The sequence below is a fragment of the Halictus rubicundus genome, chromosome 7 (assembly GCF_050948215.1).
Source record: "Halictus rubicundus isolate RS-2024b chromosome 7, iyHalRubi1_principal, whole genome shotgun sequence".
Lineage (NCBI taxonomy): Eukaryota > Metazoa > Arthropoda > Insecta > Hymenoptera > Halictidae > Halictus > Halictus rubicundus.
Genome location: NC_135155.1, coordinates 4,819,263 through 4,845,786, shown reverse-complemented (window position 1 = coordinate 4,845,786; position 26,524 = coordinate 4,819,263). Strand labels below are relative to the sequence as shown.

The following is a 26,524-nucleotide window of genomic DNA, read 5'->3' as shown; positions in this document are numbered from 1 at the left end:
CAACTCGCATTGATTTTAAAGAAACACAAATTATTTTATTTTCCGCCCAGCATTAGACGAAATAAAATAGTACATTTTAATCTAAAACCTTAGAATTAAATTGTGAGGTAGGGGGTTAATTAAGAAACTCATGCTCACAGGAAAAAAAAAGAAAAAGGAACGGAAATAATTGCTATGGGATGTAAGATGGGACTCTTTGCAAAATTTACTTTACAAAATTTGCGTTGTAAAGTAGAAGAATGCGTATAGCACACTGAGAAAAGACATAGCGTGTTTAACCTTATTTAATTTTATAATTAAAAATAACCTTATTTATTTTTTTAATTTTACCATAAACTATATTAAAGTACAGTTATAAAAATAGACTGCTGGTTTTATGCATTCATAAAAATAGGTAGGTGAAACTTAAAATAGAAAGATTGAGAAAACTTAAAAATAAATTAGATATGTTGCTTTCAATTCAATTAACAATTATCGAAGGGAGAAATTACTGTCCGGTTTATGTTTGTCCGAGATTGTTCTTTTGCACGAGGAAAAAAGAATTTCTTCTTTTTCACGTCCAATCCAAAAGAACTGTTGGCACATGTGGTGTACATCCCGGTTTAAAAAATCAACATACAAGTGTCAGATTTCCTGTACACTCGCCTCCGGCTGTGTGTCATCAATTTCTAAAAGAAGACAGAAAGAAGGAAAATTTCGGTAGGGAATGTTCGAAATGCATTCGGCGAATCTGCACCGTAAGAACGGCGTGCAATCGATCGACGCGTTTGAACGAGAAGTTCGAGTTGAAGGTACACGTGCGTTTCTAATGGACGCGTCTGTAGGCCGGAGGAGCGAGAAGTGTGCACTCTGATTGCAGCGATCAACGAGCCAGACGCATATGGCATTTCGTGTACGCGCGAGCTTCCGGTACCCGTGCGCGATACAATGGGAAGTTTCTCTTTCACGAGGGTAGCGATTACATGCGTGTAACCGGAGAAAAGAGAAACCTGAAAATCTATCTTCGGCGGCGCGGTCTTTTACAAGCTTCGTTATCGAGAGCTGTGACGATTACTTTCACACGATAAGGGATCAGCCGCCGTGACGGGGGGCAATTCACAGCATGGCCTTATTAGTAAACTGGAGCGAGTTGATTTCTCTGGTCATTTTCGCGGGTCCGTTCCCGAGCCGACCTTGAATCCCTTCGACAACCCCCGACATGATTCAACCCTCACGAGGAGCATCCTTTTCACGATCTCATGGCGGCCGTCGATAGATCCATTCAAATCCCAGTGCATCGTATTTTCTTCAACCTAGTTCTTTGAGATCAATGTTAATCTTATTATTATATAGCTCTAGTGTTAACCCTTAACGGACCAATGCCGCCATAAAAAAAAAATAAAATATAAATATTTTCCTATCTATACTTAATATAAAAATGTTGAGTCCACAGTTTCTCTTCGTGTGAAAAATAGCTTGGACCTGGTGGGAAGTAAACTTGAAAAACTTCAGGACCGTTAAGGGTTAATAGTTTTAATAAGTTGGAACGTAAAGGTACAGTGATGTCTCTATGTATGAATTATCCCCACTACCGCGGGGCATACCCCGTGAGGGGCCAAGAAGCTCGAGAGGGTATGTCTCCTAGACGATATATGTCACTGGCAAGTGTTGTTAACATATATCGAGAATTCACGGCATTCCGAAATTCTGTTAACTCTCGCAAGTTAGATGCTTTACTGATTTCGTGATAACTGCAATCCTTTGCATTAGCCTTTCTTCACAGATTTCCCAACTTAATTTTGTGACCTTCTTATTGGATCTAATATAAATATGTAATTATTGCAACTGCCTACGACAAAATAAGAATTCAGATGGAACTCGGGGAATTAGATTTATTTGTAACTTGGGATCAGAATGTACCCTAGTCCGGTCATCCGAGGGTTAAAATGAAACCCGATGGCCGATGCATAGTTACTCCCTATTGCAGAGCGTGCAGGATGCAATAAAAGTGTTGGTTACTGCTTTCAGGGGAGAACCCTTGGGGTCACCATAGTGGTCAACTCGCTCGAAAACAGGGAGAAAATTGTAAAATGTAAGTTTTCGCTGCATAGCCATTGAAGAAAAATTACATCGATCCCACTTTATTTCAATGAATATACCTTAAATTCTTCTAATTCTAATTTTCAATATGACAATCTTTTCTATTCGCCAAATTAAAAATACACATTTGGTTGTATGTACATACAATACTGTTCGATGTGACATCAAAGCGAGTCACCGGTGGTACGCGCCGGCGTCAATGTGTTTATGTTATATTCTGCGTAACTTTATACAAAATAGAAACTTTTTAAAGAAAGAATTTACCGGATATGACCTGTTAAATGTATATTTAAAACGTGATTAAACCTATATGTATAATATGATTCAGTATGTATATGTGTGGGACCACGGGTGCTTAGTACATCTATCTCCCCGATAACAGTCGTGGCACGGTCCCAACCAGTGACAATTAAACGAGGTTCGCTGCATACTCCCACTAAGATGCAAAAATGATTCGTTTGTCCATATTTAACTGTCATGTCGATCATACACAATGAGAGACTTACGATCTCCGATCAAGCTTGATAGCCAATTTTAATTTCACTTTCTTAAGTAAACTAAATCTCGTTAAAATGCACAGGATGCAAGAACGTTAAAGAAGTTATTGCTATAATAAATCTAGTCTTCTTCATTCTCATATGGACCGTTTATATTGAAAGTGGTGCAAGCCCATTTTTTGTTGATGAAAAAAAAAAAATACAAATATACAAATTATGATATCTCATTCAAAATAACTTACTTACTTACTTTCAAAATAAACGGTCCATACTATTAAATAAATCGCCCTGATTTTATGCGACTATTATAGGCACTTCAGTGAGGCAGTCAATGTTTTAATGCAGGTTACAATGCGCAATCTATTAACACTGAATCAATGTTAATAAAATTTTATTTCTAATTTAATATTAAAGTAGATTGAAGTAAATTTTGAAGGTACGGCTCGTATACCATGTGTTTGTCCATATTGAACGAACTATACGGTATACGATATTCATGTCTACAGAGCTATTTGTAAAAATTCATTATTCGTTCATTTATTCATTATCGATGAACATGTACGAGCTACTCGACAGGCTCAACCTAGAAACCCATACCTGTCTACATAACCGTTCACGAGTATACTCGGTACCCCTGCTTTTCCACTTGCAGGGGTGTCCTCCTCAGACTTCTCCGTAATGATGCACTTCTCGAGCAAACTCGGGAAATAAGCAGAACCGATCGGTGTCGAAGGAACGCGTCGAAGAGAAATACCACCACTGCGATATCGTTCGGATACACTATACACGGAAAAAATCACTGCTCATCGCGTACGGGAAAGCGAAAAAAAAAACGAAAATATTAATTCCTCTGTTCACGAAAGAGATAACAATCTCGCTAGCAGATTTTATGCGACGACGAGGAAGAAGATCGTTTGCGAGGTAAAGGAACTGAAGGATCGCGAGGTTCGCGGGTGTGATCGACGCGAAGAGCTGCTCGAAATGGAGGCGACGGCGAATCGGAAATTTGCGAAACCACGAACAGAGACGAACTTGCACGCACGATTACGCCGAGGACCGATGGGATACTAAAATCATCTCGGGACTCATGCTAGAACTGCGAAACTGCGACGCGTGGGCGCGGGCGCGGGTACGCCGCGATGCAAACTTTTGCTGGCCGTATTATTAGCCCTCGTGGAGATTGTGGCCTCTCTCGCTGTCGCGTGTTTTCGCATTCCGAGCCGAAGAATTCGTGGAAAGGAGCCGTGTAACGGAAAGACCTCCAGCTTTTTGATAAACCGAATTTCATTTTATATCCGCTACTCCGTCTCGGAAAATTACCTCTCTGCTGGAGCATACGCTCCGCGACAATACCACATATGGCGGGGTCCGAGAATCATGGCGCGAGTCCAAATTCTGAAGGTTTTCAACACTAATATCGTTTCGGAATCTTCAAGGCATAATTTGTTTACAGACAGCGTCAACTGATGTACAACTTCATTCTTTACTGAAAGATCGTGGCATATTCTTTTGTCTCTAAACCAATAGGCACCGAAATTGGGCAGTAATTGATTACATGAGTATTCAATTACATCTTCTATTACATGAGCAAAAGTGGACTATAATTTCAATAAGAAAACGGTTATATGGTCCAAAACATAAAAATTAGTGGTTTCAAAGAACAATTACACTGAAATAATTGTTAGACACAATTACAATCGCTGTAACCGTGTGAAGTAATTGCAATTACTCCTTTCAATTACTGTAATTGTAATTGAGGTTCTCTATTACAATTACTTCTTGACGCTAAGTAATTGCAATTACCTGTAATTTAAATTACCTTGCAATTGTAATTTAAGTCTTTGCAGTTAAAATTACATTGTAATTGCAGCAATTGAATTACATATACCAAAAAAATTGAGTAATTAAACAAAGGTCAAGCCGGCCGCATTTCCACTCAACAACCTCTTGGGTTAAATACATAGGTATACAAATAAATAGGTGTATAATAAGTAGGTATATAATAAATAGGTATATAATAAATAGGTATAAATAAATAAATAGGTATATAATAAATAGGTATTTAATAAATAGGTATATAATAAATAAGTATATAATAAACAGGTATATAATAAATAGGTATATAATAAATAGGTATATAATAAATAAGTATATAATAAACAGGTATATAATAAATAGGTATATAATAAATAGGTATATAATAAATAGGTATATAATAAATAGGTATAAATAAATAAATAGGTATCTAATTACTCTTTTTTAGTGCCATTTTGGCGTCAAGTAATGGCAACTACCAATTACAATTACTTGTAATTGCATTAAGAATACTTGAAATTGCAGAAATAAAAGTACAATTACACATAATTATAATTGGTAATTGCAATTAATTTGGCTCAACCAGTAGTTGTAATTGCGAACCACAATTACAATTACAGTGATTCATCAAGTAATTGCAATTACCAATTACAATTACATGTAATTGTAAGTAAGTTAGTAATTGGTAAGTAATTGTAATTGTAATTGGAATTACGCTTTGCCCAACTCTGATAAGCACCATAGCGGTGTAAGTCTGCATTACGCTCTTTTGTTTTCAACCTCTTTTATCTTAAAAAAAAAAAGTATGTCCCAACTATTCATCGCCCCTTTTTTAACTCGATTAAAACCGCCGAAGATGTACGAGATCGTTGTTCTCTTTCTGATGACAAAACTGCTTTCATTAAATACAATATATAATTGTATTTCTTAAGAATATTAGTGAGTTCATTACCCTTCCTAATCAAAATGTTTAGGAATGTATTGGTATATGTCAATCTTAATTAGATAATTCGTAGATTATAGTTAAATGGGTTTCGTGGATTATAGTTATAGTCAAATACCCCCCCCCCCCCAAACCCTCAGTGACCAGTAGTATGTAATAGGGTGAGTACGGTCCAGTGAATTATGCTTTATTTCTTCCGTTTTTCTCAACAAAAAATGACTAAAATATTCATGAACATTCTACCTGCTATCGCACACGCCTGTAAATTTTTTCCGAATTTTTGACTGCGAAATCGATTTTTAAAAAATTACAGAAACTTAAAAGTACTGGTTTTACATTGGAGCTATCAGATGACCACGTATACACTATTATGGTAGTTGTGTCTACGGAGAAAGTACGAAACTGAAATAGTTCAATTATCTTATCGTTTCATAAATTATGTGATTTAATTTTCACCTAGATATGACCGTCATTACAAACTGTCTCAACGCTAAAAATCTAGACAATCAAAACCGATGTTATGCCGCCATAAAAATTGTTGACATTCTGCTTTTCAAATATTGAAGAAACTGGAGATTTTAATCGGAGGTTTACTGTTCGCAGGGGGGATTAAGAGTTGGTAACATGAAAAGGCCAACAATGTTACAGACCCAGCACAGAAATTCCATCGAGCAGATAAGAATGGGCTGCAGATAACGGGGGAAATTTTATTGCGGTATAATAAAGTAATAAACGTGTTCTGCTCGAGATCGTTTGAAGTAGCGAGTAGCTTCCGGTGGGCTCGAGAGAATTTCCCGAAAAAGATAGGGTAGCTTTTACACGTATATTGTTAGGGCGATACGTCTTCTTGACAGACGGAGTAGAAATAGAGGTAATAGAGATGATGTCATTTGACACGCAGCGGCTGTAGGTCGCGCGAAACATCTCGACACCGGTGAACGTGCATCAAAGATCGCATCTGCAATTGTCATTGATGTACAGCGAAAACCTTTACGAGGAGAATACAATTCGCATAACCACGCCAAAGTGTGCCACGAACCGGTACTCAACGCTTGTGCATCGGGGAGTCTGAGTTTACGGGTTGCCACCCGTGTTGGTAAATAGCATGGTCGATTGCAAACGTAGCTCCCGAATATACTAACCAACGAAAGTATTCGAACGCCCTCTAAATTGGAATAACTTTTTTCAAATTGGACCAAACCACTTGACTTTTTTTTCGAGCAATTAAAAGTACTGATTTATTAAATGACGCGTACTAACGATTTTGAAAAAATTGCAATTGGTAGGAATTACATGAAACAACTGATTAAGGTTCTTTTTTAAACTTTTTTATTTCACCACGAAATGAAAATTTTAAATATGTATTTTGCAGATCTAGGCTAAGGGACCCGATTACTGTGCCTGCATCAATTATACTTATTTTTAAAGCACAATGAATATTAAAAAAGAGATATATAACTGATATATATATATTAACTGATTTTAATGAAAAAATTTAATATCTCTTTTTTAATATTATCAGTTGAAATATTCCTATAATCACAGATGTTTTATCCCACCGCTGTAATATTAATGAAAAGGTCCTATATGGTTCGTACGATAAAACAGTGATTGAGTAAGTTACAAAATAAATTCTAATCGTTAAATGTATCATCGCTTTCATCATTCCGCTGTCTACTGAAATATAAAAATCCAGCAGGAACAGTAGACTGACCGTGTGGCCTAATGGATAAGGCGTCGGACTTCGGATCCGAAGATTGCAGGTTCGAATCCTGTCACGGTCGAACATATTTTTCTGATAGAATAATATATATCTTTTACATTATTCACTTACTATAATCATATTATAGCTTTATATTATATTCATACTACGTTAATGACCTTTATAAACAAAATTTTCGTAAATATGTACACTTTAACCCTTAGCGATACGAGGTGGGCGATACTTGGCGAAATAAATACTGTTTAATATTTTAGATTTTATTTGGCTTCGAAAATAGTGTTTTAAATAAATGAAGCAGTTTTATTGTGACAATCTAAATCTCAAAATCGAATGCTTTTATTTGGAGTATCTGAATCACGAAATAAAATATTTCCATTTTAACAACCTCAAACATAAAATCGAATATTTTGTTTTAACAATCTGGCAAAATAAAATACTTTAATCTTACTTGAAGCATTAGAATTATCCTACAAGTAATGCGGTTTTCTCAATTCAATCCTTTACCTAAAATTTAAGAGTTTCCGTCGTCGAGTTATTAAAAGACATTAAAAAACCGTTGTACACAACGGTGGTAAAAGTCGAATGTGTTTTTCTTTTGTCTGTCCACTGAATGAACACAATTCTTGTTAAACGAAAAAATAACATCTACGATGCCCTCTTCATGTTGAAATTTATACAGTGATTGTACTGTAAATTCGCACCAGATGTCTCACCAAGGAGTTTTAATTTTTTTTAATGACCATTCGCCAGTACATTAATTAATTTTGCAGTTGTTCGAGCGACATCCCAGGTATTAAACATCGTTGTCGTCTAACAAAATCTATCATCTAATCGTCCTCGGTTACCAATTTGTATTTCGGGGTGATCCTATGATAAGTTTCTGTGGATAATTATGATTCATTGGGGGGGGGGGTACCTCTGTTGAGCTGTTAGAAATTGATGATGATTGGTCGTTTCAATAATTGCAAACTGCGATTTCTAATTTCAATAATTGCAAAATAAGTGGCAGTGGGTGAAAACGCAATTTCAGCGCTCGAAAATGGAACATTTTTTTTTTGTTTTTAAATAAATGAGTGATGGGAATGTTTTAAGAAGAACATTTCAAAGGAAGCAAATCCGAAAAAAACATCTTTATCCCCCCCCCCCCCCCCCCCCACCCCACGTTCCACAGTCTCCTTTCACATGATTTTTCCAATATTCAAGAGCAATTTAAAAGAAAACTATAAGAAATAGCTGAGTTGGGTTTAGACAATATGAAAGCTTACATCTTCTAGGGTTTAAAAAAACGTTAAAACAAGTAATTGTTATTACATTTTAAAAATTATAGATTTTTCGATTGACCACAAGTTTTTCGCCGGAATTTGAACTATAAACATGCACATCTCAGCCGGATCCTAATAGAATCTTGCACCGACTATACTGTGATAAACTATGATTAGTTGGCCAAAAGATGCAAAAAAATTCATTTGCGACAACTTGCAACAAATTATCAAAGATTACAGATTTACTTCAGGAATATTAACCCTTGGCACTCGAATGGCGACTGTAATGCGCCACTAAAAATTGATGTGTCATTATTCAAAACATTTTTTACATTATTAAATTTGTTTGTATTCAATAAATTACTAAACACTTCAGTATTGTACGAGTAAATTGCACCATTTTTGTATGTATAACATGAAAAAAAATATATAGAAGGGAAATATTCTAGGTCGGAAGAAATGTTTCGTTTTGGAGTTAAAATAGCTTCGAGTGCAAAGGGTTAATGCAGAAGAACAGGTATATTAATGCCACTTATTCTATAGTTTGCTTAAAACCTGTGCAATTAATAAACACCCTGTTGCAATTTGAAGCTATAAATGTTACCTTTTTATCTATTAAATTTCATTCAATTATCTCTAATGGTTTAGAAGTTATTATTTTAGACCGCCAAAATGGCATTTTCGCCCACTGTGCGCCGCACAGTGGGCAATTTGGACAAAATCGGATTCAAAATCAAAGAACTTTCGATAGAAATGAGGTAGAGCGATGAAATTTTTTTAAAATGAAAGCTGAAACTTTGTAGAATATGGGAAAAATAGGGAGATTATTACCATCCAATCATTTCAACGAAAAAATGACTTCATTAGTTTTTGTCACAAAAATCTATTTTTTGCAAAATCCTGAGGTCGTAGACAAATTTTGAGACCAGACTTGAAATCAGCGTGAAAAAATCTATGGGAAATGATGTATAGCATGTTAAAAAAAAAGTTTTTTCCGCGCGTGGTATTGGAAAAACTAAAATTTTCTTGAAATTGTGCAAGTTTAACGAATTTTCTCAAGGTTAAAAAACGTTCGTACCATAATCTCCCTATTTTTCCCATATTCTACAAAGTTTCAGCTTTAATTTAAAAAAAGTTTCATCGTTCTACCTCATTCCTATCGAAAGTTCTTTGATTTTGAATCCGATTTTGTCCAAATTGCCCACTGTGCGGCGCTGGTAAGTTTAGCGTTAATCGAGACCGCGTTGTTCGAGGGAGCACTGCACACCGACACGTCTAGCACCGAGAGACCGGCTACCATTTGTCTTCGGCGTGAATCGAACGGACGATCGCTTTCACCGAGCCCGTGATTCCCGGTGACGCAATGATGAGCAATGAACGGGAAAAGCGACGTTTAACGCGGAGAAAATTGCGTCTCGCTCGAAGAAGAAAGAATATCCAGCGAACCACTGGAAGCCGGCCAACTAGAGCGGAAACGGTGAACGCAAAAGACCGGCTGGCCTACCGACCGACCGACCTGCAGACTAACGCGAGCAAACGATCGCGGCAACCTTCCAAAGCCTTTGGATTCCCTGGCGAAACGGGGAAACGTGCAGGCACCACAGGGAAAAATGCATCGGCAGATGCACAAGACAACAAAGACGTGCAGAGCGAAGCGAAGCCGAGCAAAGCGGAGCAGAGCGGAGCAGAATCGCGTCGCGTCGATCGGCTCTCCATCTTTGCTCGCCCTACCCTCTTCCGAGGAGAACACGTGCTCATCGTTCTGAGTTTTGTCCCGTGGAAACCAGCTGAACTCCGAACCGGTTCTCTTCGTTTCACCGCGCGATTCTCTTCTTTGGACCTACTCGAAACGAGACGACAGATGTCCCGGCCTGTTTCTACCTGCTCGGAAGAATCGAGAGTCTCGAACCGCGATCAGGTATACCGAGATCGAAGAATCCAGCTTCTGGGGTTCGCAGTCGACGATGCACCGTGCTGCGGTTGAAAACTTGCGCTCGAAATACTTGCAAAAATTCGTCATTTTAATCCTCCTCCATTCGAACGCAAGATTGCAGCCCTGTATTTGAATGATTTTAGCCCGAACTAGGATAACTAAGAATACAGTCGAACCTGTTTTTGTACGGTAGATAGGGACCGCATAAAACAAACCGCACAAAAAGAAATATTCAGAAACTTCATAAACAGCTATAACAAATAATTTTGTACAACATATTAAAGAAAATTTTTTATGCGGCGGAAAAGAACCGCATAAACTACTCGTCGCAGTCCAAAACGCGCATCTTCTTGTGATGAGAACATTACAAGGGTGTTATAATGCCAACACCGTTGGCATTCATATACCGCATGAAAGAAAATCGCACAAAAAAAATCGAATAGAAAAAGACCGCACAAAAACAGGTTTCACTGTAACGAAAAATTTTTTAAATATACCTAATGGAAATTTTTGTGGTGGAAGTCTCATGGTTTGGGACTGCATTTATCGATTATGCAGTTATCGAAATGCATAGTGCAGACTTTTTCCATTCTTTTCGTTGAGAATCCTAGTAACACAAGCGCAGGAAAATTTGCTACCTGAATTGCAACAGACTGGAGTGAAATAGAAATTTATTTTCTTTCTTAGTATGTTTAGTAGACTGAAAATAATATAACAGTAATGTTTTTACTGTTTTAAAATACGCCTACCCATTTTTGTCATAAATGCATAAAATCCGCAGTCTAGTAATAACATGTTACTGCTAAAAATCAGAAAAACTGATTTTTCTCTATGTTTCGCTTGTGAAAATTTAATTGTATTTACGAATTTCCGTTTCCTCCGTTAGGTAAGAATATTAAATGATTTTGTTATTTTGCCATCGCCCAACTTAAAAAAAGATAACGCAAGTAAAAATATAATTTAGAAAATACGTAGCGAATTTCAGGCGAAGGAAGAAGATTACATTTTATTGTAATTATCCCTTACAGTGGAATTGCGGTAGTTCCGTAAATTCTAGTAACCCAGCGAACACTGGGGTTCGATTAACTATTATCTAGTCGTGTGCCTGTTTCGTGTTGTGGTTCGCGTCTCTAAGCAACACCGCATTGCTGTACAATTCAGAGGGAACGATGATCGACTGAACACCGATGCGATGGTAAAACTAGTTGGACGTAAAACTGAATTGTTATTTTCAATAACACTCTCGCCACTAGACTTGGCGGAATTTTATGCAACATAAAATTTTGTCACGTCCGTTGCAACAAAGGGGAGCTACTTGAACATGTCTTTTCTTTTGTAATAATATTAGCAAATCGAAAGTGAAATCTTGATGTTTTGAAATTCGCTTGTAAATCCATAAAATCCGCATTTTACAAAATACTGTAAAACGTTCAATCTATCTCTCTCTCTCTGTTTGTGCGTTGCAAGATCTATTTCTTTGAAATGTGCAGTTACAAATCATTCGCAATTTGCTAGTTTGACCCTAGATATCTAAACTATGATGCGTGGAAATAACGACGCCAATTAGAAACACGAACATAATTGAACGTTTTAATAAAAATGCTTTAACTTATAACCACGGACCAATCAGAGAGCGGCTATAACGGTCGGATTCCGACTGCGTGAGAGGTCCGGCTGAGCGTGACGTTGTCATTGGCCGAGCCGGGATCCGTCTGCTGTAGCAGCGTTATGATTGGTCTACGTTTCTCGTTAATAACTCCTGAACAAAGCTACGGAAAACATTTTCGCAAAGGAAAAGTTTACTTCAAATGACCATAGGAACTGCCCCGTGATAAGGAAGTACAACATTTTTGGGACACCCTGTATATCATCGCACACTTCTTTACACATTTCCTGGACCTTCGGTTATCTCGGCCATTCCATTTCTTCTTATTATCTGCTTCATTCAATACTGCCTTCAATAATAGTCTTCCGCAATACGGTAATTACTAGATGTTTTGCAGCAGTTCTACTTAAACCTCTATTGCGCAAAACACACAATTTCTCGTTCCCTTCTAATCACTGTTTATTTCCGACACGGTAACCCCTGAACTCTTTGTTAACCCTTTATAGAGCATCAGTCTTCACATACGAATACGCTTTTCTATTGAACATTGTTCATTTCCAAGGTAAGAAATATCAAATTTTCAACATAATTTAAAACATTGGAGATACTTTCGATAAATTTATCGCTTATACTAAAATCAAATCGACATTTTCTTATAACTATATAACTTGAAACAGGCAGGAGCCAAATGGAAACTCCTTCCTTTCTTTAATCATTTTAGCGAGTTAAAAATAATATTTAGATATTCTCCAATCCTTTTAATTCTCTCACTGTTTTAAATTTGACCTACTAATTTTTATTATAAACGCATAAAGTCTAGTGATAGCTTTGAACTTTCTAGTTCCGGTTTGATTAATTAAATTTACGTTGATAACATAAAATTCTCGTTCAAACTGCGAATACGTTTAATATGTATATGGAAATGTATATGCATTTAAGAAATGGTATTTGCCGTTTTCAGGTTAAAAAAAAAATCCTTCCATATTCATAACGAAAATTCGGTCTTGTAGAGATCAACAAAATTAGTGTCGGATCTCGATGGATTAAAGGTACAAGATACAGATCTCTATTACACTACACGTGTTACAATACTGTGGGAATAGAAGATTGGAACCAGCTATCCCGTGAGAGATTCAAAACCAGTACAAAAGCTGGTCCTCGCAGTGGTTCTCTCTTTTTAAAAATAATTGCTTTCGAGGGTCCCCTTTTCAAATCGCAGCGGCATAAAGGGCGCAGCTGTTGCTCTATGTCAGTTAACACGGAAGGTAACCACCTTGCCGATAAACAGGCGCATTCAAATAGGACACCGTGTATAAGGTATACGGCACTGCGTTTTTTAATTGTACCTCCACAGGTATAACCTAGGACATATTTATATTTGCAACAAAAATTCGTTATTCCAATACGATGGTTTACTTTGTATGTATACTATCATTTACCTACCATGAGTTATCTAATCTGCGAATCGTAGAGGCCGAGTTAACTTGACAATTGCATTTACACGCCTATAATTTCGAGGTTTCTGTCAACAAATCGTAAATCCATTTGTAAATACACATTTCAGATTTCGAACCTTTCGTGTCACAGAAAACTGCGGTCGTAACGGTTGAATTTGTTCTTTTTTATTTGTATTTAACAACTGTACTACATATTTGCCCGTAACTCCGGATTTTATGCATTCATGACAAAAATGATTAGGTCAAATACAAAACCGTGAAGTTACGTTAAAAGAATTTAAAAGGGCGTTTACATATTATTTATCCGGCTTATTAGAATTATTAAAAGAGAAAATACATTTTCATATAACTTCCGTTTCTTACAATTAGCTTGGACCATTTTTATTTTGCACAAAGAACCGAACATCCACTCGTAACTTGATACTAGTAAAAATGTAATTCTCTGCACATCATTATTAATTACTTTTAATTACCATGAATTTTTATGGTAGAAAAGTTATTCGGTTCATGCGTTAAATATTTATTTGAAATTCCAACTACAATATTCGTATTCCAGTATCAATTGTAGCTACTTTTAAATTGTGTGATTTACTGCCTGATTATGCTCTTATAATCGGCGAGATTATAGTTGACGATGTACATAGTATGGAGTAAATAATTTATCTTGGACTTAAGTGTATATTAAAAAAAGATCGGTATCTAGATTTCAGTCCTCCGTTGCTCGCACTCCATTTATACGGCACTGACGTACAGAAATTTAAAAGCAGCGGATTTTAAAGCCCACATTAATAATCAAAATTTTGTACAATCTTTTGGCGGGAACACAGATTTAGAAAGTGTTTGTAGAAAAATCGATTGACCTTTTACCCAATTTTTACGAGATAGCCATAAAACGAGTCATCCAATTAACAAATAAAATTGAAAGTGATGCGTAAACAGTGCTGTAATAAGCATCATCCACCTAGTAGGCGGTAAACAAATGCTTCACAGTGAATTGCAGGTTTAACAAAGACTGATCGCAGCGATTTCAATCGCTATCGATACAAGACTGACATATCGATACTTCTCCGAACGATTTCCTTTCCCGAGAACAATACGCGAGAGCGCACGATGCCCGTTCGATGACACATTATCTTATTCACATGGCTGTGCATGCCGTGTGCTACTCGGACGCGCGCATCTCGCAAGATCGACAGTCCTTCCGTGGTCGATTCGCATAGGGGGAAAAAAGAAAAAAACCCGATAAAAATCAAGAGATAACCCTACCTGATGTATTGGATATAACCGTGTCTAGCGTCTTCGCGGAGGAACCCCGGGTTCCGCCTCTCGACGCTCTCGAAGACCATGAAGTCAACACATGCAAGCGGTCAGCGAGAGTAAACCTCTTTCACGAGTCACTACGGAACACGAGATTCGTTCGAAAATCGGTCGACGAATCCGGTCACTAAACACTGGCTGCACTGCTCACAGATTCGCTGCTCACGGACGCCTTTTCCACCAACAACATTTTACACAATTTCGGGAAATGAGGAACGTGCGACTGGCCGGGGGGACTCGTCCGAAAATTTCGTGCACACCGCCAACACGGTCGGTAAGGAAGTGATCGTAAAGAGCGGCTCACTTGGGCGATCGAATCACGGCGGGACACACACAATTCGAATTTCGGTAGACGTCGGAAGTTAGAGAGAGAGAGAGAGTGCACACGATTTGGGAACGAGGTAGAAGAACGTGGCCAGCGACCGGAGGGAACGGAACGGGACGGAACCCGCGGACCACAAAATACGAACGAACACTCGCGTTCCGAGGTACACGAGGCGACTGAAGTGCGAAGCGAGTCGAGCAACGGTGGGAGTTCGCTTACTCCCTCTCCCCTCTATCGCCGTTCCTCATCCCCCTCCCCGCCGCGTCCCTTCAAGTCCGTCAAAACCGCCGCGACGACCCTAACCTAACCTACCGGACTGGACCAGACTGGATCGGACCGAAACGCGCGACTCGGTCGATCGAGGAAAGCGTGGAAAACGGTGGGAAGGACGCGTTCCATGGCACCATAACACATTTCCGCCCTGTGTTTACGGTTCCGTATGCATACGATTCGACCGCGCATGCGCGGACTCTACGCTCTCGTCCTGCGTTATTTGCTCCTCGGGATAAACGCAGAACTCATCGGAATGTCGAACGGGAACCACTGGGCGCAAAAATGGTCCGAAATCGGCAGAATCCGTCATACATTGCTCGAATGCCTCAGGTTTTCTTTGGAACGAACCCTAAATCCATTGATTTATGTTACTCGTTATAATTTTATGTTAATCTTTTAATCTTTTTGTTAGGATCGGAAACTACCCTTAACCCTTTGCGGTCCTGTGTCTCGAGTCCGACTTGACATCGACTTTGCCACCAATAATCCTTGTTTTATTGATCTCCATTACAATCGTCAATAATGTCACAATTACATGGTACGCAAGTAAAATTGTGGTATTTCTAATCTGTTCGAAGCAGGTTCATGCACACGTTACATTTGCACGTGACATTTAACTCGAACAAGAGCAACTTGGTGTCTCGTAATTATTAAATTGTTCCAGCTACACAGGAGAGCAAAGTGAATCCACACTGTTTGAAACAACATAACTTTTTTAAAATTAGATCAAATGACTCGAGTGTTATTGAGAAGTTAGAAGGACTGCTTTCTTAGACGAGGTTAAAACAATTTTTGAGAAAAATTTGAATTAATCGGAATCGCGAAAGAAATGTGTTTTATTCACTCGAATAAATTATATCCATGCTGAAAATTTCACCGATTTTGGATAATTCGTTTACGAGTTATAAACGATTACAAGTGCGTTTATAAGTTTAATCGTTTATAACTCGTAAACGAATTAACCAATGTCGGTGAAATTTTCAGCATGGATATAATTTATCCAAGTAAATAGAACACATTTTAAAAATTTTTAATACTGGCTCAGATAAAGAGGTGTAAAAAAGAACTTTTACCGTTTCTTTCGTGATTCCGACCAATAATTTTTTTTTTATTTTTTACACTTTGTCTAATAAACTAATCCTTCTAACTTCTCAAAAACACTCAAGTCATTTGATCTAATTTTATGTATGTAACAGATGATGCGTATATTGAAATGAAAAATATTCGATACAGACATTATATATGTTGTGAACGTGATCGGAGTTGGTATCACCGGATTCCTAGACAGTTGATATCATTTCCCAAGGATTTTAGTATCCATTGCACGCCAATCTGTATAATCTGTAGTCCATACCATTGTAAGGAACACCTGATTGGAAGGTTGTGGTCTCATCGTCGCAAGCAATGACTCATTGGAACATCGTAAAACTAAATTCCAGTTTTTGCAACATGAAACATTTCCGCGGTTGACGAATAAATTTTCTGAATGACCAACCACTGCAATTTTCAATTGCAAGAAATAAAAACTAACGCGAAGCTCGTACTTTCTTTAATAATTGCAACAGATTGAAAATAATATATTGACATTCAATTACTCTGTCATAAATTCGTAAAATCCGCAGTTGCATCACAAGGCAAAGGATAAAGGAAGGTAAACGTTTAGATAACAATGATAAAAGGAACAGCAAAATATAATGCTCAATTATTCCACCAGTTTATTAATGTTCCGTAATTTACTGCTTTAATCTACCTTCGCAGGAGAAGCTGGTTCGGCCTTATAATTCTTTTATGTAGTCTATAGAAAATTTTTTTTTATGAGTTAATGAAGCATAAACATTAGTTTGAGCGTCCACTCGTGCGGAAATTATGCAGTAAATATCAGGTACAATCCGAAAACAGGTTCGCTTCTGAAAGACTTGTCTCTCGTTGCGTATTTTGTTATTTACGCTACCATTGACGTGTACAGTGTCGGTCAAATAAATCGGGACACGTAAGTTTTTCTTTTTATTTTTTGTTCATGGTAATGTTACGAAAATTCTGCGCTCAATGGCTGTATGCCATTAGTCTGGAATAAACACAATAAACGTAAACATAATACAGCAATGAAACGTCAGTTAATTCCTATTTACATATATTTATCTCTATCTGAAATGAAACATTAGTTATTCCACTATACGATTAGAGCTGGACATTTTATTGTGTATAATGTACAATAGCAAGTATGCAAAATAAAAATTGCCTATATTAATTTAGAATAATACAACAGTAAATCGTTAATTTCTGTGAATATTTTTAAATAAATGCATAACATTCATTGTTTAGCTGTAGCAGTTTCTCAACAACGAGGTGCGTATATCTAAAGCATCGGGTCAATTTCTATTGGTATCAAAAAACGTCCGTTAGGCAATACAATGACTCTTAATAGCTGATCCGTGAAGAAGAACAGTAGATGATTCACCCAAGCTTAGTTAGTCGAAATCGACAATGTAAATTCAAGTATACGTACGCCGTTGCTCAATACCTTTTGACTTAAATGATTGAAGCGCAGTTAAAAAAAACACACTAATCTCGAAAAATGTAGCAAAATTAGTTTTAGTGACGAAATAAAGGTGAAATTATGTTGAATTTGAAGAGATTCAAAGGATTAGCCAAAATATTAATTATCAAATACCAATTTCAAAAAGTTACGTCTGCATGACAATTTTGGAAATTTTTTAATATAATTTTCATCCTATTGTTCTCATACCATTCGTTGAATATAATATAAATGTGCTTAATAAATTTCAAAATATTGGGAAATTTATCCCATCCAATTGTATACCTGAATTTGTAATACAAAATTTTTCCAGACCTTTAGATGTTGTAACATTTTCCACTATCTATTTTTCCACGTAAATCCAGGTGCTACGATATTCTAATATTATCATGGCTCCCTTTACTTTAAAATTAAATTATTCAAGCTTGCGCTATTCGCACAGCTCACCAACAATGTTGCTGCAAGCGAAGTTTGAGCTCCACTGACAGCGTGTAAACAAAGCACCATGAACTACGATATGATAGTAGATCGTAACTTGGAGTATGCGAAACCAAAGGTCAAAGTGCGTTGTACATCGATAAAATTGTTTCTACATTTATATACTCGCCAGCGCGAACCCTTTATTCAATGATCATCACATCAGGTGTTTTATTGCTTTGTTACGCTATTTAACTTTCTTTCTAATTTTCTCATAGATGTACAGAGTTTATTTTATTTTACATTTGGCAAAAAGCAAAGCAATTCATCATTTAATTAATATTCTTCTAAAATATCATCAGCTCTTAAACGATATTCGTCTAATATGCATACAGTCAAACAACAGTTTTTGTACGGTCCTTTCCTATGCGATTTTTTTTTTTATGCGGTATATGAATCCCAACGGTGTTGGCATTACAACACCCTTGTAATGTTCTCATCACAAGAATAAGCGCGTTTTGGACTATGACAAGTAGTATTGAATTATGTGCACTTTGAAAATTTCTCCATGTTTAACCCTTTGCACTCGAAGCTATTTTGACTGCAAAACGAAACATTTCTTGCGACCTAGAATAATTCCTTTCTATATATTGGGTGGTACCCATAAGTAATCAATTATTTGCAAAGAATTTGTTTTACCTTTAGTTCTGTACCGATCGTTGAAGAGGAAACTGTGTTCAAAATATTCTAAAAAGTATAATTTTTTTTACAACCCTGTAATAAAATGGCGGCGTCCGTACCTTCCGAGGATCATATTCGTCAGTGCATACTTTTTCATTTTCACGCGGGATTTAATGCAACGGTAACAAAAAAGAAAATTTGCGATGTTTATGGAGACGTATTGAAGGTCAGCAAATGTCAACGTTGGTTCACAAGGTTTGCTGCTGGTGATTATGATCTCTTTGGAAGGCCTCGAAGTGGACGACCAGTTGAATTTGATAATGACACCCTAAAACCTCTAGTGGAAGCTGATCCAAAATTAAGTATGCAAGAATTATCGAGAAGCCTTGGGTCCACATGGTCAACTATACAAAGGCACCTACACGAAATGGGAAAGACGCATAGGCAAGGAATATGGGTACCGCATCAATTATCGGGGACCAACAAGAATATTCGTCGATCAATTTGCACTTCATTGCTATCCAGATTTCGTAGAGATCCATTTCTTAGCAGAATCGTTACCCGAGATGAAAAATGGATTCTTTATGATAACATAAAGCGTTCCAAGCAATGGCTTTCTGCAAATCAAACCGCAACATCAACCCCTAAACCTAGCTTATCACTGAGAAAGGTGTTACTGTGCACTTGGTGGGACTATCGTGGCATAATTCACTTTGAGTTGTTGAAACCTAGAGAAACAGTTACTGCTGAATTGTATTGTCAACAATTACAACGGCTGTATTCAGAACTATTGAAAAAGAGGGCATCGTTAGTCCACAGAAAAGGTGTAATGCTGCAAATTGACAATGCCCGACCCCACGCAGCGAAAGTCACTCGGGAAAAAATCAAAGAATTGCAATGGGAAGTTTTACCGCATCCCCCGTACTCACCGGATATTGCTCCCTCTGACTATCATCTTTTCAGATCTCTGGACCATTATTTAAGAAATAAAACATTCACTTCTGTAGAAGATGTAAGGAGGCACCTTGAGTCATATTTTGCTTCACGAACCCTGGATTTCTATAAGAGGGGGATTGAAAATTTGCAGGAAAAATGGCAAAGTGTCCTTGATAATTATAGAGATTATACAATAAACTTGAATTTACTACAAAGTTTGTTTTAGATTTCAAAATAATTGATTACTTATAGGCCCCCCTAATATATTTTTTTCATGTTATACATACGAAAATGGTGGAATTTACTCGTACAATACTAAAATGTTTGGTAATTTATTAAATACAAACAAATTTAATAATGTAAAAAATATTCAGAGTAATGACATAGTAAATTTTAGTGGCGCCTTATAGTCACCATTCGAGTGCTAAGGGTTAAAATGAGAAATTACATTTTTTTTTAAATGTTTCCATGTGTAATTGAATTACTTATTTTGCTTGGAAAGCACTTTCTCGCTATTTCTTAAATCTGTGACATATTTTCTAAGTGAGACTTTTTTAATGAGGTCCCTCTCAACCGCATAAAAAAAATTTTCTTTAATATGTTGTAAAAAATTATTTGTTATAGCTATTTATGAAGTTTCTGAATATCTTTTTTTATGCAGTTTCTTTTATGTCGTCCCTATCTACCGCACAAAAACAGGTTTGACTGTATAGACTGCACTATTATTCCTATTTAATTCATTTAACAATCATATACATGATTTTGACCGAATATTTCCAGTCAGGGGTAACAGGAATGAACACGGACATACGAATTCTTCCTCCTGCAGGAAGTCGAGGGACTCCTTCGGATGGCAGACATCTGTTCCAGTCGCGATCATCAGGAAATCTTGACCTTTCGGAACGGTCAACGAGAAAAATCTCTGTCTGCGATGGAAACATAAATCGCAAGTGTTTTGAGCGTCTGATTGCCGAGCCCATTGACAAGTGGGCGATAAACAGAGAGTAGAGTGGAGAATCTAGCAGCAGCTGCGGCTTCACCAGTCGAAGGTGAATGACCCCGAAAGAGAGCTACAAACTAAAAAATCAATGAATACGCAGTCACGAACGTATGCAGTCATCTACAGTCGCCGAGAGATCCAAAACATTCGAACAGGACACGCACACTCGTCCAACATTTACGCTTAAAGTTATGCATTAGCAATTATTTCGATTAACTTTCGGCAATTTTGCAAATTGCACATGGTATAACGTCGAGAGGCAAGTCACAAAATGCTATTGAGATTTATTAACTCTTAGACTGAACTCTCCCTTTTCTACAACCATAAAATTAATATTGCTTAGGACGATTCTCAGATTTATTCATCAGCTTTTTGAATTTAATTTTTCAGATAGTTTTTGCAGGCTCGTTGGTCTTCCTGTGGTTCCTAACGTAACATTTTACTCGTTCGATCGAATCTTCTGAAATTGAGTAAACGAATTATGGCTTCGATACTCTGGTTCAAAATGGACCCAGACTCCACCGTCGGAGAGTTTGAACGAGTAAAATATAACCAGTAGAGCACACGCGGAGGATTAAATAACTTTCACGTTATGAAATCGAAAGATTTGTGATCAGAAAATTGTTTATCTAATAAAAACAAAGTGTAGCCTTTATTTCCTAAAATTTCCAAAACGATGCTCGTTGACAAGATTAGATTACAAGCGAATTTTTTTTTATTATGTTATGTCAATTTTACCAAGATATTTCTTTACATTGATGATTTGTTTGAAACGTTGTTATTAAGTATGCACGTTGAAAATACATAGGCATACAATCGACAGAAACTTTCTTCTTCTAAGAAATATGATTAACAATAAAGAAGTTCCAATCACAGTAACCGTCAAATGAATCCTAGTGCAAAGGGTGAATAGTAAACGAGAAAATAAACACTACTGCAATAGTGTAATTTTTTTTTATCGTACACCTTTATCAAAAACGCGTTCGTTTCAAACAAGGTAAATATAAGCTAGACCGCAATCGCAGAAATCATGTGTACCTTTGAAATTGCCGTTCGCGCACAAACGCATAGGCGATCTATGAAGTGTCAAGCAAAAAAGGAAGAAGAAATGCACAGAAAGTTCTACGGCCATTGTAGAGCCTCGATTACGTAAATGCTCGAGCACAATGAGATACGCAAGATGTAACTCTCTTGAACACGATAGCGTCTCGTTTCGTTTCGTTTCGTTTCGTTTCGTTTCGTCTCTTTCACGTAGATTCACACGAGACCGCTTTTAGCGATCTCGGCGTTGCTCGACGCGTTTTCTGCACGCACAGCCCATTCCTTGTTCCTGGCAACGATACCATTTACGGAAGGAGCAATTAATGTTGAAGAATCACGAGCGTCTAACTCGGACACCCTATCGGGAAGAAACGTCTTTTTTCATCAATAAAAATTTTCAGCAATGAATGATTAATCCATTTTTACTGATTCTGATATATTTTTCACTGATTCTGGATAAATACAGTGATTTCTCCATATATGTCGCCAAGGCCTGGAGGATAAATGTCTCGGAATTATCCCCACTACCGCGGGGTATACCCCGTGAGGAGCCACGAAGCTCAGGAAGCCTCGGTAAACATAACACGGCTTGGGTATGTCTCCTGGACGATACACGACACTGGCAAACCCGTGTCGTTGACATATATCGAGCATTCACTGTACAAGGCCGTCGAGATAAATCCAGAATTCTTTAAGGCACATACACTGGAGAGCAAAACTGAATCCACATTATTTGAAACAACATAACTTTTTTAAAATTAGATCAAATGATTTGAGTGTTATTGAGAAGTTAGAAGGATTACTTTCTTAAACAAGGCGAAAACAATTTTCGAAGAAAAAATTGAATTAGTCGGAATCGCGAAAGAAATAGTAAAAATTGATTTTTCCAACATTTTTATCTGAGCCTGCATTGAAAATTTAAAACATGTGTTTTATTCACTCGAATAAATTATATCTCATCTAACAAACTAATCCTTCTAACTTCTCAAAAACACTCAAGTCATTTGATCTAATTTTAAAAAAGTTATGCTGATTCATGTAGTGTGGATTCAGTTTTACTCTTCACTGTATAACAATGCAATTGTTGATAAGGTGTACAGGGTGGTGTCCATCCAAACGTAGCCACATAAATATCTCCTTCAGTTGAGTGAATATAAAAAATATTTTCTAAGCAATTATTCGAAACGAATTTTATATTTAATTCCAGTTTTAGTCGATAAATAAATGATTGTTACTATTAATAAGAATTCAGCGTGGCTAGATGTTCGTTTGGAAATTGATTGTTTCAATGTAAATTTGAAATGTAATGGTTTGTTCGTTCAGTGTGTACTGAAAAAGATATCTGCTGTTAAAGATAAAATGCTGTTGGCGTAAAAATATTCTCTACAGGGTTCATCGATACCGGTGGTCGAACTGCGTACAAAGTGTCTGGAAACCACGACAACTGAACGACATATTTAGGTAGCTACCTTTAAGCGGACCACCTTAGATCTGTCATATAAAACGAGATCCAGATGTATAAATATAAATCGTGTAAGAAGAGCTTCGGGTGCGTGTACATTGTAATGGCGACTGTTACATTTAATTGTAAAGAAGCGCCGGTTCTCGAAATCGCGTTAATTCGAAGCAAAAGAATGCAGCAGTTCAAATTCCGTCTCGAATCTATGCCTGTTTACTCGTACAAAATGGCATCGATATTATCCGAGCGGTATCGTTAACGAAGGAAAAGACATGCAACGTCCGGCCATTATTCTTGACGGAGTCACGGCTCTTTGTTAGTGAAATTTACGTACGACCGAGAATTCCGTTCAAGGTGGACTACCTTGGCAGGCTTCGGTGTCCAGACGGGTCGTCAGAATTCTTCTCATTGTCAGCCTATGTTTCTCCTTTTCACCTGATACTCGCGCGCGGGTACAATGAACGTTAAAAGTGAAAACCGATGAATACTTCAACGCAATCATTCCCGCAGGTACCCGACAAAGAATCGCCGTGCGATTCAACCGTTTTTTGCTCTCCGAGATTTCTCCTATCCCGCTGGAATCGACGACGGTGTCATGATTTACCGAATTATTTGCCAGTTCGTTCTACAAGGCCGTTCTGATTGGACGGTCTCGGGGTTTTGTGCTGTTACTTTTGCTACCGAGTTGTCGGTGCAATTACCAAACTGAACACTGACATATAAATAGGTTATTTTTCACTCTCCAGGCTATAAAAAGCAGACTCATTTTACAATGATTGCCAATGATTGTATTATCTTACGGTCTTGGTCATTCATGAATCGATCATTCATCCAATCTTACAATTAGTTGGACTTTTTTTGCATACTACTTTTAATACTATTTTTATTAACATTAATTATTACAACTAATCCACGCCTTTACCTATTCCTCAAAATGAGTACTGTTACGATTAGAGAACTAATTCCTCATGATTTTTTATTTGTGCAAAAACAACTTTATAACGTGATTTTTCTGTAACAAAGGACAGTAAGTCATTTTTTAAATGGAAAAGTCGAAAGAAAAACAATATTGTTTTACTCTTTTTATTGTCTATGTAATTGCCAATTGTTCGTAACGATTTTTCAGTTCGTTGTCATCTTAAAGTCATAGTATTCTAGTTAAATACAATGGTATACAGAAGAATACGTTTAAGACGTCAAACGGACCATTACTTTTCGTCGAAGCAAAATAATGAATTACTAATTAATTTTCAATTGACTTTCGAAGGTTCTTAAGTGGTTCGATATTGATCTTGTTTTTATAATATCGGGAAGTAAACATAAATCAGCATCAGAGTGTTTCTAAAGTCCTGCGAAGCTAGGTTAAATAAATTAGCCCGTTCTAAACTCCTGCAAGACAAAGACAAATATGTTGGACTGTTTCTAAAGCCCTGCGAAGCAAGAACAAATAAATTAGACTGGCCCTAAACTTTCACAAAGCAAAGGAAAATAAATTCGACTATTCCCAGAGTCCTGTGAAGTAGGGAGAAATAAATCAACCTGCATCGAGAATCCTACAAAGCAGGGACAAATAATCCAAGTTGTTCCTAACGTTCTCCAAACCGGAAACGAATAAGTCGAACTATTTCTATAATTCCGTGAAGCAATCACAAACAAACCTATTTCTAGTGTATAAAATAGCGTATAAAAATAAATTGGGTTGCTTTCAGAGTCTGGAAAATCATGAGAGTCTGGTCATATCATAGCACGAATACACTTTAAAACAATAGCATGGGCATTCTTTAACATTCTGATCGTATCTCCTAAAACAATAATTTTTTAACATAGACAGCTCGATACTTTTTTGTAGAGAATCAATATCATCTTCGTGTGACCTCCACGCGTCTGTCTATGAAGAAACTATTTACACCAGATTGTGACCCCCTAAAAACCATTCACTTCTTATCTGAACTATTTTTTTATATAGCATATAGTATTCAAGTAATTTTTATTTCAAAATTAAAACCGGTAATCTTGCCCTATAGGACGCCTTTCACAATCTACGCTTTGGAAAGAAGAAGTGGGCAACATTTAACTTGACTTAAGGTTTAATAAAAATGCATGCGATATTATGCGAACGCGTTTAACACTAGAACTACCGACAGTTGAGACGTAACTATCTCTACCAGAACCAGTAAAAATGACTGGTCTTTAAAAAATACGTAATAGTAGAATATTTTTATATTTATGGATTTATTATTATCTTACAAAAGGAACTGCATGTTCTGAGATCATAAAAACTATATAATAACAACTATAATAGTAACAATAAGTACAATAATGAAGAATATTTAGTACCAAAATCTTTGGTAACAACAATATTAAAATAAATTTCCATTGGTAAATATAAGAAGTATAATATAATAATATAATAATAATGATAAACGTAATAGAATAAATAAAATACAAATATAACTTAAATTATTAGGTACAAAAGTTATCATTCGTCACAGTTCTTGCAAACGTAAAGTTTCTTCTGCGTGCATTTTCTGCATACATATTGTTCACAAAGATTGCAAATGGTGGTAGTCTTATTATTATTACAGTACCCTATCCGACACCATTTGCGTGAATAAGGTGAGTTCTTTGGCGTACTTTGGATCTCAGATGCTCTTTGTTCTATCCGTGATTTTTCATAGTCAGCGGCAAGTTCATCTGCTAATTGAAACATAAAATCTTTTCTGGATATCTGCTCACCTGTGGTTTCCTTATATAAAATCCAGGCATTTATGCCAGCTAAATCTAAAATATTAAAAAATACTTGAAGTGGCCATCTTCTTGATCCCGATTTCACGCTATATTCTTTTGCCATTTGGTCTGCTATATCTACCCCAAATTTTGTTTTATTATAAAATTCGACCGTTTCAGGTAGGCCCTTTTCGCTTTTTCCAATTTTGACGGTTTTATGTTTTGAGCTCAGGATAAAAACTTTCTTCTTCGACTTACTTTTATAAATTGTGAGTGTAATCTCATTTGATCGATACAGCAGCGACGAAAAGCGAGCCATGGTATCCTTCTTCGTTTTACAAATTTTTGTGAGTTCTCTTTTGTTTCGGCGTATTGTGCCAACCAGTGTGGTTTTTTTGGCTAATAATTTATATGCCAGCGACAAGCTTGTAAAAAAATTGTCAGTTGTTATGGTCCTTCCCTTCATACTATACGGTTCAATAAGTTCACACCAGTCA

At 36.8% G+C, this 26,524-nt stretch overlaps 1 protein-coding gene and 1 non-coding gene across 3 annotated transcripts in view; one reads left to right on the top strand and one right to left on the bottom strand.

The window, feature by feature from the left end:
• Ssh (Protein phosphatase Slingshot) overlaps nt 1-26,524 on the bottom strand; it is a 103,389-nt gene that overhangs the window by 68,664 nt on the left and 8,201 nt on the right. Inside the window, exon 1 of one of the 2 annotated variants that reach the window (XM_076790599.1) lies at nt 14,582-14,962. The exons of the other annotated variant lie outside the window; for it this stretch is intronic. Within the exon in view, the coding sequence (XP_076646714.1) occupies nt 14,582-14,661 (80 nt within the window). The 5' untranslated portion in view covers nt 14,662-14,962. Of the gene's footprint in view, nt 1-14,581; nt 14,963-26,524 lie in introns of those variants that run through there. 2 annotated transcript variants of the gene reach the window in all.
• Nucleotides 7,046-7,118, top strand: Trnar-ucg (transfer RNA arginine (anticodon UCG)). The gene has a single exon. It is a non-coding gene; the product is annotated as a tRNA-Arg (tRNA).